This window comes from Amblyraja radiata, chromosome 10 (assembly GCF_010909765.2).
Source record: "Amblyraja radiata isolate CabotCenter1 chromosome 10, sAmbRad1.1.pri, whole genome shotgun sequence".
Lineage (NCBI taxonomy): Eukaryota > Metazoa > Chordata > Chondrichthyes > Rajiformes > Rajidae > Amblyraja > Amblyraja radiata.
The window spans coordinates 44,824,658-44,849,195 of NC_045965.1; the positions used below are offsets into that span (position 1 = coordinate 44,824,658).

At 40.6% G+C, this 24,538-nt stretch overlaps 1 protein-coding gene across 5 annotated transcripts in view; it reads left to right on the forward strand.

The window, feature by feature from the left end:
• rnf220 (ring finger protein 220) overlaps positions 1-24,538 on the forward strand; it is a 407,730-nt gene that overhangs the window by 237,141 nt on the left and 146,051 nt on the right. For all 5 annotated transcript variants that reach the window (XM_033028712.1, XM_033028711.1, XM_033028714.1 and 2 more), the window contains exon 3: positions 16,126-16,255. In XM_033028712.1, the coding sequence (XP_032884603.1) occupies positions 16,126-16,255 (130 nt within the window). The remainder of the gene's footprint in view (positions 1-16,125; positions 16,256-24,538) is intronic.

Consider the following 24,538-nt stretch of genomic DNA (forward strand, 5'->3'; position numbering starts at 1 on the left):
GGGTGAGACAGCATCGATGGAGAAACGGAGTAGGCGACGTTTCGGGTCGAGACCCTTCTTCAGACTGATGTCGGGTGGGGGATGGGGGTGGGAAAAGGAAAGGAAGAGGTAGAGATAGTAGGCCGTGGGAGAGCTGGGAAGGGGGAGGGGAAGGATGGAGAAAGCAAGGACTACCTGAAATTAGAGAAGTCAATGTTCATACCGCTGAGGTGTAAACTACCCAAGCGAAATATGAGGTGTTGTTCCTCCAATTTGCGCTGGGCCTCACTCTGGCAATGGAGGAGGCCCAGGACAGAAAGGTCAGGTTCAGAATGGGAGCGGGAGTTGAAGTGCTGGGCAACCGGGAGATCAGGTTGGTTAGTACAGACTGAGCGGAGGTATTGGGCGAAGCGGTCGCCGAGCCTACTCTTGGTCTCGCCGATGTAGAGAAGGTGACACCTACGACAGTGGATACAGTAGATGAGGTTGGAGGAGTTGCAGGTGAACCTCTGCCTCACCTGGAAAGACTGTTTGGGTCCGTGGATGGAGTTGAGGGGGGAGGTAAAGCGACGGTTGCAGGGTAAAGTACCAGGGGAGGGGGTGGTCTGGTTTGGAAGGGACGAATTGACCAGAAAGTTACGGAGGAAACGGTCTCTACGGAAAGCAGAAAGGGGAGGAGATGGGAAGATGTGGCCAGTGGTAGGATCTCGCTGAAGGTAGCGAAAATGTCGGAGGATTATATTTTGTATGCGTCGGCTGATGGGGTGAAAGATGAGGACAAGGGGGACTCTGTCCTTGTTACGAGTAGGGGGATGGGGAGTAAGAGCAGAGCTGCAGGATATGGAGGAGTCCTTGGTGAGAGCCTCATCTATAATTGAAGAGGGGAACCCAGGTTTCCTAAAGAATGAGGACATTCCGATGCCCTGGTCTGGAACACCTCATCCTGGGTGCAAATGCGGCATAGACAGAGGAACTGGGAGTAGGGGATAGAGTCCTTACAGGAACAGGGTGGGAAGAAGTGTAGTCATGATAACTGTGGGAGCATTTGTTTTAAGGTGATTTTAAATGTTTGTCACTGCCCAAAGGCATTCACATTGTTCCATAAGAGTTACAGCTTTGTTAGCTGGTGAGCCTTTGGTGGGGCAGTGCCTGTTGCCAAAGCTATGCCGTGAGTGGTGCCAATCAATTGTGCAAGTCAGCCCCTGTGGTACACAACATCAGTTGTGAGATTCAGCAACTTGTAATAGATAATAGTAGAAACAAGAGACTGCAGATGCTTACACAAAATAACTTAAAGTGCTGGAGTAACTCTGCAGGTCAGGCAGCATCTCGCTCAGGCTCCTCGCTGATTTATTCCAGCACGCTCAACCAGCCTAGAGAAAAGGAATAGGTGATGTTTCAGGTCGAGGCCCTTCTTCTGAGTCACTCCAGCATTTTGTAATAGATAATGTTGTCCATCATTTAAGTAAAAGAGATAACATTAGAGAACGCCAGGAAGAGTTCAGTAACTAGCCATGTGGTGAAGCATGAGAGGAAATTTGATTCAGGGAAAAGTAAAATTCTCAGTCAGAATAAGCAGAAAGCAGCACTAATCTAGTCATCACCCCAGTTGACGGAGAGTTATAGATGGTGCATCTACATGCCTGTTAAATAGATGTGCACAGTGACAACTCACACAGAGCTATAAAAACAGTTATTGAAGATGAGAACAGATTAAGACAGAGAGAGGGTGATGCTGCTGCTGATTGATTGAGCCCTGGTTTAAGAAAGTAGAACACCTAGTCACCATTGTGATGGGGGCAGAAGTGTGCTGGATCTCTCTGCCCATCGCAGAGGGACGAATTTGTGGCTAGGACACTTGAAGATGTCGAAATGGCAAACAACATCAGAGAAGTCATGAGAAGACTGCACGATAAGGGATGAATAAAAGTAAGAGATAGTTGGATCTCTAAATAGGAATAGAATAGTTATAATAAAGATTTTTGAGTTATAAATCAAAGAGATAGTAGCATCACCCATGTTTCAATTACAGCACAGAACGCACTTTGGTTTTTAAACAAATGCCTCTTTTTTATTTTTGCTTACTGGATCAATCTTCATTATCTATTAATGTTAGATTTTAGATTTTATCAATTTTAGATTTGTATAAGGTATTGCATTGTCCCTTCATATATTTTTCTGTTAAAGCTGTTTTTTTAATTGCAGTGCCACAGACACTAAAATCATCCTATATATATTCTCAGACCAGAATATATCCCCAAATTACTAGCTAGCACTAAATTTAATGATTTGATGCTGAATAATCTCTTTAAGGTTTTTCTTAGGATGCATTGTAATATTGCAAACAATCTATATCTGAGCTTTACAATTGCTGGTGAATTTTAAAGAAACTTGATTTAAGACATTACTTTGAGGTGCCAGCTTGTCTTCCCCTTTTCTCCTCGCTGTCTGTCTTGCTCAGCAGCAATTGCATTGACCATTTCCATTATCCAAAGCGGTGTAATTCATCGTACAATGCTTCCTCAATACACCAGAACTACTCTATAGCAGGGGAGGAAAGAGGTAGAAGAGAAAATGTGAGAATGGTTAAATATACTGTTGGCAACTGAGGAAATTGTTTGATTCCTGTGGAATAATCATCAATCATTTGACAGAGAATTAATGCGGAATAGTTTGCCTTACTCTAACAATCTATCAGAATTTAAAATATCAACAATAGTTATGGAATTAAATATTGCCTTTTCCAGCAACATTTTGGATTATAGTTGGTGCTTAAGGGGTTGGGTATTAAGGAATAGATAGTTTAGCACATGGTGACAAATGCACGGCTAGGATATTTGCAGGTTTGATTAAATGTTCAGAAAAAAGACTTAACCCTTTTACAACCTGTACAGTGTGAAAGAGTGAAATAAATGCCGTCCCGGTGATGTCCAAGAGCCTCCTGTCCTCTAGTCCGGCTGCTTCCCTCGGGGGTTGGAAAACAAAAGAGGATATGATTTTCCTAATCTTGCTTTACTCATGGCACAAGCTTGGCAAAGATCACGGTGGACCAATCAATGATTATATATTATAGCAGGCTTGATTGGTTTGTGGTTACCTGTACAAAAAGGTGAACGATAAATCCAGCTGCCATGTGTGAACATATAAAGCATTGTCTTCCTCTTTCTAGATCATCCAGACAGAAAAGGCAATGCAAGGCCCTCTGAAGTAATGCATCACTTTGCCATTAACTAACCACTGAAATTGAGAGTAATTAAGAATAATTATGAGACTAGCACAGATCTCATGATAGATGTTTTCATAAATTATAGAGATGATTTGACATCTTAAAATACCTTGAGACACATCTTGTACTTTGTAGCCAATGTTCCTCTTGTGGTCTTGTCTCTTCCTTTGACATCCACTTCTAAAGGTATTGTTGTCCTGCAGTAATGTACTTTATGTTGCATCATGGCCTGGCTCAGTAATATGAATGCTCGGGAAAGAAAGAGGCTATAGAAAGTGGTAGACATTGGCCAGTCCATCACGGCTACTGACCTTCCCACCATCAAAGGATCTACAGGATGGGCTGCCTCAAGGCAGCGGCTAATATCATCAAAGATCCACTATCCTGACTCTCTTCTCACTGCTACCATCGGAAACAAGGTACAGGAACCTAAGAACCATTACCTCCAGGTTCCTGAACACCTTCTCCCTGTCAACCATTAAGTTCTTGAACCACCCTGCACAATCCTAACCACAACCCTATTTAAGCACCGAACCACTTTGGACTTTGCTGTCTATAGTTGCTCCATGTCCTTTAGATTTTTGCACTACCATAGTCTGATTTACTTAGAATAACTGATCATTTATTGTATATTTATTTATATAGTTATTGTTGCTGCATCTAACATGCCTATAAAGCTGCAAGTAAGACTTTCATTGATCAGGTCATCCCCTACATATGAGAAATAAACACTCCAATCTCCTCATTCTTGATCTCTTAATTGCAAAGATGAGCTATTTTCATTTACCACTTGTATAGTGTATCAGTAGATCTATGTGAGAGTTGTTCTCTCCTCCCTAACCATGGAATAGTAGCCTCATCCCAGCACACCTGGTGCCAGGATAGTTGAGCAGCTCATCGCGATGCAAAGCCCAGGACGTTATGTGCCTTTATTAATCAAGGATTGTACAATGTAGCAGTTATCATGCTATCAACCCCTCCTCCACCTCCCCAATTAACCCAGTGCAGTTTCTTCTACGCGAGATTCTTTGTAAGGATAATTACACCCTCTAAATCACATTGAGCTTAGTACAGTTATCTTCCTCTGCAGTCAGTCAATAAAGTGGCACCTGGTATTTGATAAATGAGCTACATTTCCGCCCAGAAGATAAGTAAATAGCAAACATATCTATTCAGATAATGATTCATTCATTCCTGGTGTCCATACTACAATCTGGCCTGTTGATAAAACTGGAAACTTGAATGGGAAGATTCCTGGAAATTATGTGGTGTGACTGACATTTCAGAAATTCTCATTTGCATTGGGAGGAGGGTGAGGGGTACAAATCAGGGTTCAATGAAATTCCTTATTCGCATGAAGCTCATAGTAAATATTATACACTGTACATGTAATGATAAATATAACAATAAATACAATGACAAAACAGAGGAGTGGTGAAGAACTTTACGTTGCTTTTTTAGTTTATTATTACTTTCACATGTACCGAGTTACCAATACAAAGATTGCAATGCACCCTGAAGTTGTGCAAAAAAACGACTGTAAATTGGAATAACGGAATGAGTTTTAGCGAGGAGAAAAAGTAATTGGCAGTATATCTAGGAAGTGGGAGTGAAAGAGGTGAATGTTTTAAGGTGTATAATAGCAGTGGGGAAGAGGCTTGTTCCGAAGACCGAATATCTGGGCTTCCAAGCTCCTATATCTCCTTGCAGAAAGTGTAAAAGGGAAGAGAAAAATCACTTAGGAATCCCTGGTATGATATAACTTTTAAATTAATGGATCTCATTTAAAAGGTTGTACACTGTGTCTGAATGTGGAAGGGAGATCTTGGCCGCTGATTGGCCATGTCAGTGGATCAGGGTTTAGACAGGTCTTGGTTTCATAAAGCAGTTTGCTCGGCCCAATAAATCAAGCAGCTAGCAGCAGAGAGAAAGGAGGACAGACACAAATAAGGAAAGAAACTTTGCCCTGGCTAGGGAGAGTGATGTTGCTCTTCTGCCAATTTTTATTCGCGAGAAATGTGTAAAGATAAACTCATTGTGTCTCGTTTAGCCCAAGCCTGTTACATCTGCCAAATGGTAAAGGATATCTCTAACTGAAGGGGATTGGATATATTTGCTTATCATTTGGATAGACCAAATGCAGACCTATGAAATATATTATAATTCTTAAACATTCTTCCAAAACTTTATTATTGTGGATATTTTTATCCCAATTATTTGCTGGGTGGTTATAGCTGTAATCCAATGTTGGAACTGTGGAGGTTGCGCTCCTGTTTCTGAAATGCCTCATTCAAAACCCAACACCTGGAAAGATATCCTGTTCTAATGAGATATAATCAAGTATTTATAGAATGAATACTGAATCCAGGGTTTAAATTAAGGTGAGCATCTGTCTAGATTGCTGAAGAAAGAATTGTTGACTTTTGTCGCTTTTTAACAAAATTATTTTGAATCATTTTAAAGACATTTAATTTTACCTCATCCCCATCACCTCTCCTCCCCACAGCACAGCACACCACACTCCATTGACTATTGTGGCAGACGATCACATCCCAGACCTGACATTGCTATTCTTGGCACAAGGCTTTTTGTTGACTCACTTGCTGATTTTTTTCCCTCTTTCCCCCTTATGGGAAGCATCTGGCTTCTGCTCAATGCCTTTACTTGGATGCAATGGCCAGGATCAGGAACTTGCCATGTGGAAAATCTCAGAAATGAATCTGTATCCCTGTTTATCATATTGAACAGTTCTCCAGCTGCTCTCTTCTCATATATTTATGATCATGTTCCTATTAATCACTCAACTGACCCAAATTGTGATCAGTACAATTTGAAAGCTGCCTTAACCCAAAACCTGTCTCTGGAAGGACAAAGATTTTTGTTTAATTTTATTTGCGTATCCTGGTGATTAGAAGAAATCTTTTGTCAATAAACGCCAGTGTTCAGCCAAACTGCAGTGAACGTAAGTGCCTGCCATGTGTTCAGTAGGTGTCAGGATGCTTAGCTTGTTAATTGCTGACCTATTAATAAATGAGGCTTTAATACAGTACAGCTAGAGGCAGGGGATGAGGCCAAGGGTGGAGGCAGCTGTTTACATGACATCTGTTTGTGCTGGTGCATGGCTGTAACAGGATTTCCCTGCTGGAAGCGTGTGTGCTTTTTTTGGGAGACAGTCACAGCAATCTGTATTGTTTGTGCAAGGTCTGGGGACAAAAATAGAACCCAAAGTAATTTCTGGATGAGATCTGTTTTCATTTCCCTCCAATCTTTTCTTTCAAGATTAGAGGAAATGATTTCTGACTGTAAATATTGTCAGTTATTTTTATCACTTGATATCTTAAAACTTATCATTATTGTCTGCAAACTCTTTGCTGGTGTCTTATGTTATCAGTAATGGGAGAATATGGGATAGAATCGCCATAATGCTTTATTTTCCTTCCCTTCTCCTTTTAACTAAAAATCTGCGTACTACAACATTCCTTCTCAATATTAGCAATTGTATCAATAATTGAGAAATCCTGCAGACATTGATATTTGCTGGATAAAGAAAGATAGATTTCAAAATTGGGGAACCGTTAGAGTAAACTTTTGAAATCTTATTGGCTAAACATCATAGAACAGATGCATTACATTGTGACAACCAGCATAGATACAGACCTCTTTGTTGTTTGGCATTTTATTTCTTCTGCCGTGATGTTACAACACATAAGAAGCTTTTCGATTCCTTTATGTCATGCAATCCTGTGTGTGCTGGGAAGAAACCTGCCTCTTGATATTGATGCCATCCTTTTGCTTATTTTGCCGACTGACTTATTTTGCTTCCTGCACCACCTTACAGAAGCCTGTCAGATCTACATGCCTCTCTCAGTTAGAAGAATGGGATAACCAGGTTGCAACACAGAGATGCTAGTTAAAATCAGCAAACATAATTCAATCACTTGTTCTGCTGAGCTGATGCGAATTGCTTTGAAATTGTGTAATTTGGAATTTGGAACAAGGCATTAGAACATGTTCTTGCAGCTGGACGAAAAGGCATTTTGAGAATTTGTTTTGCCAATTGATCAGGGCTTCTCTCATTCCAAATGCTGGACTGACTTTATGAGTTCTGGCAATTGTAGTATCTTATCACGTCAATGACCTTGATAAACCCTATACCTCAGAAATACCAGCCGCAATACGCAGTGGCAAAATCGAGTTCCATAACATATTTTCTTTGGGTGCCACATGCGACACATAGCTTCTATTTGGGTGTGTGATGCACACAGGAATTTTTGTGGTGTTTGTCTCTCCAGCTGCTGTGGTGGTAATGATTTAACATGTGCACAGATAACACCTGCCGAAAGTGCTCAAAGTAAGTAGATCATGATGTCAATTAACATGCTACGCTGATTTGATGTTAGTGCTGCCAAATTGAAGCTAAATGTTCCAACTTATGGGCTTTCTTAACCTGGTACAGCTGTAAATATATTCAGGACCAGGAAGAAAGGTTTAAAGGGATCATAAACTACCGGTTACTGATTGATTTTCACTGGGTATTGCCACAATTCTATAATTGATAGTTCTTATTGAAGTCACTAAAGTCTATATGGAGTTGTGCACTAGACAACAAAGGGTTAATTTTGACCCCAAGACTCATTGCGTAAACCAGTTGCTCCCAAATATGTTTTTTTTTTCCTTCTGAGTGTGCATCATGACTGTGAATTGCCCACACACGCACACACGCACACACACACACACACACACACACACACACACACACACACACACACACACACCAGAGCATGCTGTCAGGCGAGGCAGGGTCAGAAGGGAAGGAAGGGTACCTCATAGCAACTAAGTTACAGAGAAAGGTTGAACAAGTTAGGGCTTTATTCTTTGGAGCGCAGAAGGTTAAGGGGGGACTTGATAGAGGTCTTTAAAATGATGAGAGGGATAGACAGAGTTGACGTGGATAAGCTTTTCCCACTGAGAGTAGGGAAGTTTCAAACAAGGGGACATGACTTGAGAATTAAGGGACAGAAGTTTAGGGGTAACATGAGGGGGAACTTCTTTACTCAGAGAGTGGTGGCTGTGTGGAATGAGCTTCCAGTGAAGGTGGTGGAGGCAGGTTCATTTTTATCATTTAAAGATAAATTGGATAGTTATATGGACGGGAAAGGAATGGAGGGTTATGGTCTGAGCGCAGGTATATGGGACTAGGGGAGAATACGTGTTCGGCACGGACTAGAAGGGTCGAGATGGCCTGTTTCCGTGCTGTAATTGTTATATGGTTATATGGTTATATAGGAAACCATGCCATGCTACAGTATTCAGAGAGTATTTATTCTGCTGAAGCATCAGTGAGATACAGAGCATGAAGCAGCCATTCACCACTAATTTGGCAAGCTCATCAGAAAGGCTACTATTGTCCGCCCTCATGTACAAATGCAGAGGAAATAGTGAAGCAGTGCAAGAAAGCAGTGGGATATTGCCGATATCTACAGATCCAGCCCGTGAAGTTTCTGATATAAAAGAGGCTTCAATGGCTAGTGTCAATGCAGTTTCCTCACAGGCCTGAATTTGCCATGTGGGTGAATCAAATGACGTACTGTGCATTCAGAAAGTATTCAGACCCCTTCACTTTTTCCACATTTTGTTACGTTACAGCCTTATTCTAAGATGGATTAAATTATTTTTTTATCATCAATCTACACACAATACCTCATAATAAAAAAGCAAAAACAGGTGTTTAGAAATGTTTGCAAAGTAATTAAAAAGAAATAACTGAAATATTTTGGCGGTCGCAAGAACGACAACTGAGTTTTCAAACGAATTTTATTCAGAAAATCACTTCTCAGTTCACAGGCTCTCACAACACGTCTGGCGACAACGGTGGTCAGCACTGAACTGCTGCGCGAAAGCGAAACCGCGCGAAAACTTGTAGCCCCTCCCGAGTCACGTGACCGCGGCTTCCGAACGCCGGGTTCGATACCTGCGTGCGCCGCTACAATATCACATTTACGTAAGAATTCAGATCCTTTACTCAGTACTTTGTTGAGGCACCTTTGGCAGCAATTACAGCTCAAGTCTTCTTGGATATGACGCTACACGTTTGGCACACCTGTATTTGGGTAATTTCTACCATTCTTCTCTGTAGATCCTCTCAAGCTCTGTCAGGTTGGATGGGGAGCGTCAATGCACAGCTATTTCCAGGTCGCTCCAGAGATGTTCGATCAAGTTCAAGCCCAGGCTCTGGCTGGGCCACTCAAGGACATGCACAGACTTGTCACGAAGCCACTCCTGCGTTGTCTTGGCTGTGTGCTTAGGGTCGTTGTCCTGTTGGAAGGTGAACCTCCACCTCAGTATGAGGTCCAGAACACTCTGGAGCAGATTTTCATCAAGGATTTCTCTGTACTTTGCTCCGTTCATCTTTCCCTCATTCGTGACTAGTCTCCCAGTTCCAACCACTGAAAAACATCCCCACAGCATGATGCTGCCACCACCATGCTTCACCGTAGGTATGGTATTGGCCAGATGATGAGCAGTGCCTGGTTCAATCTTGGTTTCATCAGACCAGAGAATCTTGATTATCATGCCTTTTGGCTAACTCCAAGCGGGCTGTCATATGGCTTTTACTGAGGAGTGGCATCCGTTTGGCCACTCTACCATAAAGGCCTGATTGGTGGAGTGCTGCAGATATAGTTGACCTTCTGGAAGGTTCTCACATCTCCACAGAGGAACTCTGGATCTCTGTCAGATTGACCATCGGGTTCTTGGTCACCTCCCTGACCAAGGCCCTTCTCCCCCGATTGCTCAGTTTGGCCATGTGGCCAGCTCTATGAAGAGTCCTGGTGGTTTCAAAGTTTTTCCATTTAAGAATGCCGGAGGCCACTGTGCTCTTCGGGACCTGCAATGCTGCAGAAATTGTTTTATACCCTTTCCCAGATCTGTGTCTCGACACAATCCTGACTCAGAGGTCTATGGCCAATTCCTTCATCTTCATGCCTTGGTTTTTGCTCTGACGTGCACTGTCAACCGTGGGACCTTATTTAGACCAGTGTGTGCCTTTCCAAATCATGTCCAATCAATTTCATTTAGCACTGGTGGACTCCAATCAAGTTGTAGAAACATCTCAAGGATAATCAATGGTAACAGAATGAACCTAAGCTCAATTTTGAGTGTAATAGCAAAGGGTCTGAATATTTATGTAAATGTGATATTTCAGTTATTTCTTTTTAATTTTCAAAAATTTCTAAACACCTGATTTCGCTTCTTCATTCTGGAGTATTGTGTGTAGATTGATGATAACAAAAAATGAATTTAATCCATTTTAAAATATGGCTGTAACGTAACAAAATGTGGAAAAAGTGAAGGAGTCTGAATACTTTCTGAATGCACTGTACGCCATTTGATTCACCCACATGGCAAATTCAGGCCTGTGAGGAAACTGCATTGACACTAGTCATTGAAGCCTCTTTTATATCAGAAACTTCACGGGCTGGATCTGTAGATATCGGCAATATCCCACTGCTTTCTTGCACTGCTTCACTATTTCCTCTACATTTGTACATGAGGGCGGACAATAGTAGCCTTTCTGACGGGCTTGCCAAATCACCAAGTGTTTAATTCTCTATCTCATAACCCTGCTGCAAAAAGCTGCTCCAGAGCGATGTTTATCTGAGTCATCTGCAACAAACCTAATGTACAATTTGCAATTCCCTTATCCTCGATGCAGGCTATGTGGTTCTGGAGATTCAGTTAACCTCTAAATTATTTTGAAGATAGACACAAAATGCTGAAGTAACTCAACGGGTCAGATAGCATCTCTGGAGAAAAGCAATAGGTGACGTGTTGGGTCAGAACCATTCTGCAGTGTGAAGAAGGATTCCAACCCGAAATGTCACTTATTCCTTATCTCCAGAGATGCTGCCTGACCCACTGAATTACTCCAGCATTTTGTGTCTATTTACCGAATAAACCAGTATCTGCAGTTCCTTCCATCACTCTAAATTACTTTGCACTGTATCATTTTCAGAGCTGGTGCCTTGGTTTGTTATATCAAGCGAGGATGTATCTTTAAACATCACACTTGTCTTACTCTTCTGCACCTGTCTGGCCAAATTGCACATCTTGGTTATCAGATCGACGAAAGCAACACAGAGGGTTTGTGGTGAGGTAGATTAATCGAAAGCATGAGGTACTCCTGCATCTTGTAAATCAGAATATATTGTCGGATGAAAGAAATGGAATGTGGATTAGTGGAGATTGTCGGAAGATGATAGGGATGCGTTAAGTAGCGTCTAAGGTTACTGAGGCTTTTAGTGGATAAAACATTTGGAGATGCAGTCTCTATAACTTTGACCACTTGGAGTAGGCTCTTGGGGCTTGATTTGTGGCTTTGACTGCCGCAAATGGTTTCTCCAACACACTTTGTGATGTGTGTCTCAAAAGATTCCTGGCATCTGAGGAAATTAAACCTCACCACTACTTTGCATTTCCTCCACCTAAACTTAGAGTGCAACCTATTTCAATACCGATTCCTCATTCTAAATCTTCCTGCAATCAAATCTCCCCTCACCTTTGTACCAAACGTGGCCTATCTAAGGTAGACACAAAATGCTGGAGTAACTCAGCAGGACCGGCAGCATCTCTGGAGAGAAGGAATGGGTGACGTTTTGGGTCGAGACTCTTCTTCCAGCATCTGCAGTTCTTTCCTACACACCTGGCCAATCTAACCTTTCCTCATGAGACAATCTGCCACTTCCAAGTATCTGAACTTTGTCCAATGCATTTATACCCTTCATTAAACACTGGACACAGAACTTCAACTGTGGTATCCCCAATGCCCTATTTAACTGAATATGTTATCCCTATGGTACTTTTGTATCCAACTCCCTTATAAGTAATGATAATATCTGTTGCATAATTGATTTATCTGCTTACTAGACTTTTATGAATCTTGCCCCATTTCCCACTGCTTCTCAATACTCTGCAGTCTCTCAGCGTTTAGATAATATGTTTCTTTTTTTCCATATTTCCTGCTAAAATCGCCAATTTAACATTTTCCAACCTTTGCCTCTATTTGGCAGATCTTTGCCCTCTGATTTAACCTATCTGCATCATTTGTAGCACCCTTATGCCTCTTCACTGCTTACTTTCCTACCTTTCTTTGCGTCATCAACATATTTATCTTTGGTGTATCCATCCAAGTTATTTATATAATAAATGTGGCGCACGTTAGTGCAGCGGTAGAGTTGCTGCCTTACAGCACCAGAGACCCAGGTTCGATCCTGACCACGGGGGCTGTGTGTGTGGAGTTTGTACATTCTCCCCATGACCTGCGTAGCTTTTCTCCGGGTGTTCCGGTTCCCTCCCACACTCCAAAGACGTACAGGTATGTTGGTTAATTGGCATTGGTAAATTCGTAAATTGTTTCTAAGCTGTATCTCTAAACTCAACTAACTGAACTAAACTTGTAAAAGTTGCGTCCCCGCCACCGATTGCTGTGTCTCGCCACTGGCTAGATCTTGCCAACCACAAAAGGAGCCATTTCTACCCATCTCTGTTTCCAGCCAATCTTCTACCCAAGCTGACATGTTGCCTTCTTTCATTTTCTATAAATAACCTTTTAAGCAGCAGCTTTTTGAATGCCTCCCAGAAATCTAAGTGAAGTGCATCAGTCACATTTTTGTCTTCAAATAACTCCAATAAATTGGATGCATTTTCTTTGAAATATTTTTTTTTTCTTTTTTGATCATTCAACAAAGTTGCACAAAGTTTACTGCGATCCATGAATGTGCGTTGGTAATGTAAAATCAGATTGAAAAGAATCGATGTTTCTGAACCTACATGACATAATCATTTATCAGTCAATGGCTTCCAAAATGCGATTTAGATTATCACAGGAGGTCTGTACCTCTTTGTATTGATGGATAATCTTTAAAAGTACACTGAAAATTTCTGTGTAGTTACCATCTGTGCTTTTTAGTCACACCTTGTAGTTACCATCAGTGTTGTTTAGTCACACTTTGTTGCTATGTGCTTTTGTTTGAATCTGCTGATTACAGAATGTATTTTGTCTGGAGTGTTATTGTGAAAGTGGGTAGCACCAGATCCAATTTATCATCTCCGTCCACAATCTTGCTGCAAAATCTCATATTGTCCCATCAGACGAAGTTAAAAACAAAAGTCTAGACCATGTTCTTTCCAGTTGGTAGTTGTCTTGCCTTTGAGCTAGTGAGTATGTGCTTAAATCAGTTACATAGAAACATAGAAAATAGGTGCAGGAGTAGGCCATTCTGCCCTTCAAGCCAGCACCACCATTCAATGTGATCATGGCTGATCATCCACAATCAGTTCCTGCCTTCTCCCCATATCCCTTGATTCCTCTAGCCCTAAGAGCTCTATCTAACTATTTTTTTAATGCATCCAATGAATCGGCCTCCACTGCCTTCTGAGGCAGAGAATTCCACAAATTCACAACTCTCTGGGTGAAAACGTTTTTCCTCATCTCTGTTCTAAATGGCCTAACCCTTATTCTTAAAATGTGGCCCCTGGTTCTGGACTCCCCCAACATCGGGAACATGTTTCCTGCATCTAGCTTGTCCAATCCCTTAATAATTTTATATGTTTCTATAAGATCCCCTCTCATCCTTCTAAATTCAAGTGAATACAAGCCCAGTCATCCCATTCTATCATCATATGACAGTCCCGCCATCACGGGAATTAACCTCGTGAACCGACTCTGCACTCCCTCAATAGCAAGAGATATGAGCATAAAAATCTGAGCTGACATTCCAGTGCCATACTGAAGGTGCGCTGAGCTGTCTGAGGAGCAATCCTTTGGTTGAAATAATAGGCTTTCTGGTTTTCTTTGTAGGTAAGTATCAGAAAAATCAATTTCAAGAAGAGTAATAACATTCTTCCCAGTATCCCGAACACACCCAACATCATAAAGCCTGTTTACTTAAATTATCATATTGTGACTTATAAGATCTTGGTGTGTGTTGATCACCATTACAATACTTGCACTCATTGGTTGCAAGGTGCTTTTATATTTATTGGCAGTGAATTAACATAGAACATAGAACAGTACAGCACAGGAACAGGCTTGCAATGTCTGTGCTGAACATGATGCCAAGTTAAACTAATCTCCTATGGCTGCATGTGATCCATATCCCTCTCCCCCCCATAGACCCTGCATAGCCATGTGTCTATCTAAAAGACTCTTAAATACCAGTATCATATCTGCCTCCACCACCATCCCTGGCAGTATGTTCCAGGCACCCACCACTCAGTATAAAAACCTTGCCCTGCACAGCCCCTTTAAATGTTGCTGCTCTCACCTTAAAGCCATGCCCTCTAGTCTCTTGACATTTCCACCTGGTGAGAAAAGCTCTGACCATCTTCCCTTTCTATGCCTCTCATAATTTTATTAACTTCTGTTAGGTCTCCCCTCAGCCTCCGACCCCCCAGATTAAACAATCCAAGTTTGTTGAACCTCTCCTTGTTACCTAAATACCCTCTAAACCAGGGAGCATTCTGGAAAAGGGGTCACGAAAAGAGCGTTCACGTCACGGCCCTTTTTTCACCAATCTTTCCAAAGTCAAAGTCAATTTTATTCATCACATGCACCTGAAGGTGCAGTGAAATGAATTTGCCAGCAGCGATACACTTAAAAAGAACACACAATACACGATAAGATTTAACACAAACATCCACCACTGCATTCTTCACTGTCGTGGAAGGCACAAAGTTCAGGAAGTCCTCCTCCTTTGTTCACCCGTGCTCGGGGCCATGAACCCTCCGTAGTTGCCGCTACGGACGGCCCGATGTACAGGCCCCCTCGTCGGGATGATCCAAACTCGGAATTTGGATCATGGAAAATGTCCACGTCTCCGTCTCGGAGGAGGCGACCGAAAGCGGTTCACCCCTTTCCCCCCCCACCCCCTACACAAGACATACCGAGAGGCACTAAAACAAACATTTGGACACACTAGAAAAAACAAAAAAGGTCGAAATAACAAACACGCTGCTGGCATGGCAGCCGACTTGCAATGCCCCCACCGACCAATTCCACCACCATGCACAAGCAGCGCAAGACAGACACCATTGTGTCTACTTGTGTCACCATTGTGTCACACGTCTAATCTTGTGTGTGGACAAGTTTCTGGAAAATATCTTCTGCACCCTCTGGAAAGCCTCCACATCCTTCCTGTACTGGGGCAACCAGAGCTACACACAATACTTTAAATGTGACCTCACCAAAATCCTGTATTGTGCCACATAAATAGAAATATTTCCATTTAATCTGTCAATCCCACCAAAGCTGTCCTTAACTAACCTGCCTTGGGTGTCGTTTTACAAGAACTGCAGTGTTTAGTAGGATTTGAGTTGGTATGTGGGAGCTTCGCACTTTACTCAAAATAATAAAAGTGTTGCTACATGATCGGAATAATCAGGGGGATAGCTTAAAAATCCACAGGAGCCAAGAGATTAGTTTAATTTTATTTTAATAGGATTGGAGGAAGAAATATGTTTTAGGAAATTGTTATCACCCACTAATGGTTTGCAGTTACTGCTGCACCAGGGATATTTGCCACCACACCAAAATGGCTCGTGTCTGCATTTTCCTGATGCCTCAATGATCCTACATTGCGCAATAATGAAGGAAAATCCAAAGGAAGGTATCCACATTCAGTTTGCTTTTAACCATTTTTTTACAGATTAAGGAAATAACAGAGAACACTAGGATGACACTGATCCATGTATGGATACCATTCTTTGCAACAGTTAGAATAATAGATTGTTCCTGTGCAATAATAAACTGGTCTATCAATTGTTACCTTAAGAATGAAAAGCTTGGAAACATTTCATTTTCCGTTGAGTGACTTATAATATAGCACTTTTGTAATTCTTTTTTTCATTTTTCTTCAAATCAGGTAAGAAGAAAGCAACTCTGTATGATACCCAAGCTCCAATATGCCCCATCTGTCAGGTACTGCTCCGCCCAGGTGAACTACAAGACCATATGGAACAAGAGATGGAAAAGCTCACTCAGAGCAATATATGGTATGTACATTTTTACAGTTTTACTATTTTCAGGGTTACAACATGGAAGAATTTCAGGCCGTGCATGCGCACGCACACACACACAAACACACGCATGCGCGCATTGGGGTAAAAATTATAGTGAACTATCATGGAAGCAAGCAAGCTGATAAGATTTACACACAGATTATCAGTGTTGTCACTGGTGATGGAGTGCACGTGCACCCAGTCATTCAGGCTGGGTAGGGACTGAAATGAACATCTATTACAGTTGAGTTAAAGACTCGTCTTTGATGGGTCCCTTGCAGCGTCACTTATTGCCTGCAATTTTTATTCGGTTCGCTTGTTTTATTTTGTATTTTCATACTGATCTGCTTGTAGAATTCCACCATTTGGATTTTGAAACACTAGCCAGTAATGTGTTGAAATGACTGGCGCGAAGTTTGTTAATGGGCAGTTTAGTATTTAAACTTGATGATTGTTGTGGGGAGCAGAATGGCATAAAGTGATATATTTGGCATTTAGTGAGAGAGTTGGCTGCTGAATCTGAATTTGAGCCAATAACATAATTGTTCTGATTTGTTTTCAGAGGCTACTTGTGTTTACATTCCACTTTGACAGTTTGAGAATATAGTCTTTAAAATGATCAACAAATTCTGCTTGCTGGAGACATAAATTGTAAAAATCTGGACACCCAACTGGCTACCTTAAATCCACGTATGCAATGAAACTGTCCAAGCAAACATGTCTCTATTGCCAGGGCAATCTGGTGCAAGATATAAATTTTATTTATTACTTAGCTATTAAAAAAACAGCTGCATTGAATCAGAATAGACCAAATCTTTTATTGTGTTATGTGGGAATTAATACCGCATTTAACCTACAGCTAACTATCTCAAACTAGTAATGGTAAAATGTAATCTAATCAGTACATTGTTTGGTCAAAATTTCTGTTGTTTAATTTATGTTCAGGTGTTAAGACCTATGTATGTTGTCCCTCACCATGCAATTAAAACATATATGTTTGGAGATCTTGACTTAATTGACGAAGCATTTAAATTAATGTCAAGTAGGTTTAGAGAGTGTTCGACGTGCGATTATCTCTTGCTGAAGATCTCAACGCACCACATTTCAGACCTTGACCCCAGATCTATATTGGATCTTCAAGGTTACTTCAAATTGGCAAGAATTTTATTACTTTAACAATAACTACAAAAATATACTGTATATAAAAAGGGCAGGTGAAATATTTGTTTTAATAATAGATTTAACAAACGACATAATTTCTCACCTGTCAGAAATCAATTTAACTAAGATTAACAGAATTTTGAAGAATCATCAGTTTAAATGCATCATTAGACATTTGTTCATTATATCAGATACTATTGTGTTTTTTTTGGGGGGGGGGGATAATTTGTGATTACCTTAGATTGTTTCAGTTCCCCCATCTTTGATTTCTTTCACAAATTCTACACACACAGAATAAAGAGAACACAACATTATTCATGTAATGCATTTGACATTCTTGGGATATCCCAAAGCTCCTCACAGGCAATGAGTTTTGACATGTAGCTGCTGCACTAACACAAGCAGAAAAGGCAGCCAGCAAGTGCTCAGAAAGGTTCTCTCATCACATTCATCCACATTGTTAATAAAAATTGCAAAGAACGTAGTCCTATCTACAATCTCTGCATCACTCCTGTTAATCTGTCCGCATTCCCATTGTTATTAATAATAAGCCTCTGCCTCAGAGAATACAATCAATTCCTTGTACAAATGCTGTCTGCCTCTCCTACTAGATTTACTCTTATGTGTTGTGTAGCATTTTTGAAGCGTAAAAATCTAAGCCATTCAGTCCATTCCAATCTTGTGACCACATAAAGTTTGCAAATATATATCATTTACATGATAATAATGCACACATACCTGGTGAATGCCATAAAATATTAATGTAGGTTGGTTAGGTGTTATCTTTATTTTAGGAATCAAATTAAGAGTCTCTAACAATCGCTTTTCTATCTTGCATATGGTGTATATTTTTCTTGTAACCGTTATTAAGATAAATAATTTTCTGATTCTGCCTGAATATTGGCAACACTTACCCTCCACCAGTTCATGTTTAGAACCCCAAGATCCTGTGACTAGGTAGTGATAACTCTTGAGTAGATTCCATTAAATCAGCAGTCCCAAAGATTTGAGATCACTTATTCTACCTATTACTATATTTGTATTATTTTAACACCAACAATACAGATTAATAGTAAATGATCCTTATTTTTTTAAACTCTAAGTAGATTCCATTAAATCAGCAGTCCCAAAGTTTTGAGATCACTTATTTTATCCATTACTTTATTTGCATTATTTTAGTGTCAACTATCCATAGATTAATAGTAAATTATCCTCTTTTTTTAGTTTTAGAGAAAATAGGTTTATGAAACCACTGCCATGCTTTATGTTTTCCTAAATCGGCTCTCAAGAATCGTCCATAAATAGTGGAGTTTTTCAGAGATGCTGTATCCAGTCCCATACTGATGGGATAAAAGTCTTCTTTCTTTGCCAGGTGTAAGTGAAAAGGGGTTGGTAAGTCTTAACCTGCAGCACAAAATGGTTTATAACTCAGCTCTAATTTGCACTTAATCATCATTTTCTCTCAGAGAGGCCATGCGGAAGGCAACTTAGGGAAGCAGAAATATTCGCACAGGTGCAATGGTCAAAGTGAGAAGAGAGCGCATTATTGCTGCAAAGTGGGGGGAACTTTATTCAACATCTAACCTGACATCAATGTATTTGAAACTGATTGATATTACAATTTCACAGTACATTAGGTTACATTATATTACAGAACATGTACATTTCATTATATTTCAGCACGTGCATAGTACATTATGTTACAGTACATGTTCATTACTTTTTATTACTGTACTTATCAAATACGTAACTTGACATTATACAATGAAGTGAAAGGCTTCATGAATATAATGGTTCCAAATATGAGTGGTTGTACTGACAGACAACTAGTGTGAATTTGGCAGGAATATGACAGAAGGCTGTAAACTGTGTAACTGCCAAATCTGCACCCCAGTGGAGTTCTTAGGCCCATAATTACAGCTGGTGTCAATCCAATTTTAGTCGGGTACCAGATTACAGATGTTATATTTTCTTTCTCACGATTATCTATTTAGTTCCTCTTCCTCAAAACAGTGAAAGCAATCAGCCCATGCAGTCATGGAAATTATAGCACAGAGGTCTATTCAGATCATTGTCTTCCTGCTGGCACAGCTTTCAACCTCCATCCCCTTCCAACTGCACGCACGCACGCGCACACACACAAACACATCCGCGCACATAGTCCCCACATGCACCCAAACCAACCCTCACTGCACCCCACACATCTATCCGCCCATGGTACGGCACATATATACACACGCACACAAGAGAAAACAATCAACTTGACTGGTATTTAATACCACCTTGAATATTAACTTCCTCTGCCACCGTTGTACTGTGGCCATTTGTAAATTACTAATATGTTAGTTGGGCTATTCCAACCGCACATACCAAACCCATGACCTTCACCGTTAAGGGCGGCACAGTGGCGCAGCAGTAGAGTTGCTGCCTTCCAGTGCCCGAGACCCAGGTTTGATCCTGACTATGGGTCCTTTCTGGACGCAGTTTGTACATTATCCCTGTGACCACTTGGGTTTTCTCTGGGTGCTCCAGTTTCCTCCCACACACCAAAAACGTACAGGTTTGTAGGTTAATTGGCTTCAGTAAAATTGTAAATTGTCCATAGTGTGTAGGATAATGCTAATGTACAGGGTGATCGCTGGTCTGTAGGGACTCTGTGGGCTCAAGGGCTTATTTCCATGCTGCGTCTTTGTCTAAAAGAGGAACATGGACTAGAGGCATAGAAGAAAACAGAAACAGGCCCCTCGGCCTACCATGTGTATGCCAACCATCAATTATTCAACTATACAGTCATTTATCCACAATTGATCCATAGCTTTGTATACTTTAATGATGCAAGTATTTATCTAGATAGGTCTTAGTCATTGTGAGAGTCTCTGCCTCCACCATTTACTTTGTCTTGTATAAACAGTGACTAAAACTCCACGGTCAACGTGGGTGGAAAATTCCAAAGATTCATGGTTCCCTGGATGAAGAATGTTCCTCTCACCTCTGTCGTGAATGTCACTGCTTATTTGGATAGTGACCCTTAGTGCCTGAAACCCCTGCCAGGAGAAACATGCACTTAGCATCTATACTCTTAAGCCCCACATTGCAGCCAGGTCTTCTGATAATGCAAAGACAGGAGGAAAAACAGGTTATGAGGAGGTCATAAAGTCTGCAAAGGGATGTAGATGGGTTAAACCAGCACACAAACATATGGCAGATGGTGTACAATGTGGGGGAAATGTAAAGTTATTGGTAGAAAGAATAGAAGAACAGTATATTCTTTGACTGGAGAAATAACACATAATGGTGTGGTCCAGATAGATCTCTGTGCCTCATGCATAATACACAGAAAATTAGAATGCGAGTAATCAGGAAGACAAATGAAGTGTGGGCCTGTATTACAAAAGGGATTAGGTACAACATTAGGATGATGTCGCTCTTATTGCACAGAGCACAGTCTTTTTCACAGGATAGGGAAATCCAGACCTAAACAAAAAGATTTAAGGTGAGATGAGCAAATTTTAAAGGGAATCTGAGTGGCAACCTTTTCAAACAGTGGGTAATGGGTAAGTCAAACAAATTGCCACAACAAGTGTTGCAGGTGAGTACAATTACAATGTTTACATGATATTTAGACAGATACGTGTATCGGAAAGATTCAAAGGGACACAAGCGCAATGCAGGCAAATAGCTCAGGTAGGCAACTTGGTTGGCATAGATGTTTAGAGGCATATTGACTGTTTCTGTGCTGTATGACTCTATGACAGCGCTGTGCATAATTTTGCTAACCTTATTGAAGGTGAGGTTTACTTGCATTGGAGTGAATGGAGAAGACTCTCAAGAATGATTTGCGGAATGAAAGGATTGCTATGTTTGAAAAGTTGAGAAGAATGGACCTGTCCTCATCACCATTTGGTAGAATAAATGATGATCATCTTGTAACGTAAGATTCAAGGGGGACTAACAAGGTAGATGCTGAGAGAATGTTTCTTCTCATGGGACAGTCTACATGTAGAGGACATAGTTTCAGCATAACTGGTTGCCTGATTATGATAATGATGGTGCAACATTTCTTCCCTTTGATGGTTGTGAATCTTTGGATATCATTTCCCCAGTGATCTGCAGAGGCTAAATCTCTGAATATACTCAAAGCTGAAATAAATTGACTTTTGTACTGTGAAGGAGTCGAGGATTGCAGGGTACAGGTGGAAAAATGGATATGAGGCCAAGATCAGATGAGCTTTGATCAACTGGGTGACAGAAGTGGTAGAAGGGACATATGTGTTGGTCCTGCCGCTTTTCTCCAGTTCTTTGAGGCCCAGCAACCCTGGTCCAGAAATTTCCCATGTGCAGGGAAAGCCAAATCTTGACTTGGATCTAAAGCTAAGGATGTAAATGAGTCAACATTTATGCAACTACAGGCATAGGTTTATGGATCTAAAGACAAATTCTCACCCCCTTGCTTCTGCAGGATGGGGAGGTGCTGGACATGTCGGGATGGAATTAGATCCAAAAGGGAACTTGGCTGTAACATGTTGTTCTTGTAGATTGGGCCCTTACTTTATCTGCCTGCTCACTAGCAGTACAGAATGGGCCACAAAGTAATAGGTTACCATAATAGCTTTCAAATGGCATCAATATTTGTATAATATGGATTAGGTCAATAGAAATCTAGAAGCTCTTTTAATCTACTGAACCATTTGCACCATTTAAATCATTTATCTTTTTAAAAGTTTGGAAAGTTCAGTTCAATACGTAAGTGTGCATTAAAGCAAATCAATTGGCAGTATCTTAATCAATGTATGGATTCAAAATAACAAGAATTTAGAAGGGTTAAAGAGGGAAGGGAACAGGGATCGTGTTCAGGGAGCCATTGTGGTAAAGCTTAGCCAGTGTAGCCTGAATAACTGGATGGATTGAATGTTATCTATCATGACATGAAGAGCGCCATTATTTAATAATTAATACTGCCTTATTGTTCTGTTCCTTGCGTAAGGATGAGTGTATTAGCAGATGAGACTTGTCCTTTATTCGATAGCAAATATTATTTCAGCAAACGCATCATTCCTTTTCATTTGTCACAAGTAGATAACACTGTCAGCAGAGTTTATGATATAGCTTCTTTCCCCAGATGATCAGTGTAGCTTTAACTTCTCGCGGCCCATGGCTCTACGTCGATCCGAAGAATGTGAAGGAAAGAGTGGAATATTAAAAAACTTCACACATGGAAAGAAATCAGTGAACAATAGTTGCAAAAGGCATTCCCAATGGTCTTACCCACCCAAACACTCTCCCTGCTCCCCTTTCTCTGTGGTCGAACCTGCCTTCCATTCGTTTCCCCTGATGGCCTGAGTGAAATTGGAAAAGTCACAGTGCAGAGAAAAGCAGAGAAAATGAGAGAAAAACAACAAATGAAAAATGTAAAATGTCATTAGCTATTTTTCTCCCATACATTGCATGTTCCATGTTAAAATGCTTCTCTGCTTACAAAGCAGCACGTCCTCCAATCCACCATCTCAAGGGAGATGCAGTCCTGTCACAAAAAAAGCACTGAATGATTTGGACCCTTATGGCTACAGATGTAATAAAACCTAAGGTCGTCGTGGGCTGAGTTGAGCTTGGCTGAGCTGCCTACATTTTGCTCTGCTGGATGCATGGTTGAGAAGTTTTTTTTAGGATAATGAGAGAGAGTTTGAATTGTTTTACTATGTTTTGATTCCACACAGTAATATCATGTGGTCAGTTGCCAGCAAAAGAAAGGATTTAACTCAGAAATTGTGCACTGTTTGACTATAATATAGCAGTGGAAAATAATGAATGAGGGGGAAGTATTGTTATTGTGGTACGCCAAATGATGTTTTGTCTCATCGGTTTGTGCCCATTACCTGATCCCGTTCTTTGATTTTGATTTTGTATATATTAGTATTACTGTATATGTTTAAAATGTCCTGTGGAACTCATGACGATCTTTTGTTCCACCCTATTTGCCGATGGCAGAATTCTCAATAGCTGCTTTCACAGCAGTGGCTTAAATGCTGTGTACAGACGATAGAATTCATATGAAGATAAATGAATGTGATAATCACTGGACAATTGCTGTGATCGAGTGATAATCAACTCTTGATTATTGGAAATCAACTCAGGAAATAAATATTTATAATAAACTAATACTTTTAGGGATACTTTACAAATCTTAACAAATGACAAAGCTTTACTCATTGAGTGTTAATGAGATTTCTACTGCACAGTGACATGAGATTTCATTGCATTGAAATTACCCAGGATAACTCCTGCCATGAAGATAACTTAGCAAATTGATTCCACAATGCATTAAAACTTAAAAGTAAATCAGTAGTGCAATAGTCTACTGCAAGAGTGAAGATGCGTTACTGATATTAGTTTTACCCATTGGAGTATGAGCTACAGAATTTGTTGATGACTGAAGGAGTTAGTTAGTCACTGACCAACTAAACTGTTAACATTAAAAAAAATCAGGACAGTCATCCATCATTGCTCTGTTGTGACCTATTCAAAACATTGTGAAATAGAAATTTACAGGGTCATTTTCAACAATCCGTTCCTAATCTTTTCTTCATTCGGGAGAGGGGCCTGGAAAAATGAGATAATGTAACAGAGCTCGGATTGTAAAGACCAAAAAGACAAACTGCCATCAAGAAATATTGCTAGAAACTGTTTATTTCTGTCTCTTTGTTAGTTTTCTTTTGAAAATCAATTTTGATGCTTAAATATTTATGAGGTAATCAGGAGATCCATCTCTGAGCAACCAGCAGGTCTGATGCTGTGACAGAGCTGAGGTAACCCCACAGTGGAGAGTAAATGCTGCCGGCTAAAATAGAATCACAGTCATACACCATGGAAACAGGCCCTTTGGACCAACTCACCTCTGCTGAACAGATTTCATAACTGGCTTGTCACATTTGCCAGCATTTGGCCCATATCCCTCTAAACCTCCAATCACATCTTATAAACCCTGACTGCTACTGTGCCAGTAGGAGCTGATTTGCAGACTAAGACTAATGAATGAAATTAATTGCTAGGTTTGTTAAATGATGACAGGCTGACCCGTAGCATCAGGTTACAACTCCACCACCCTGTGACTGCTGCTGT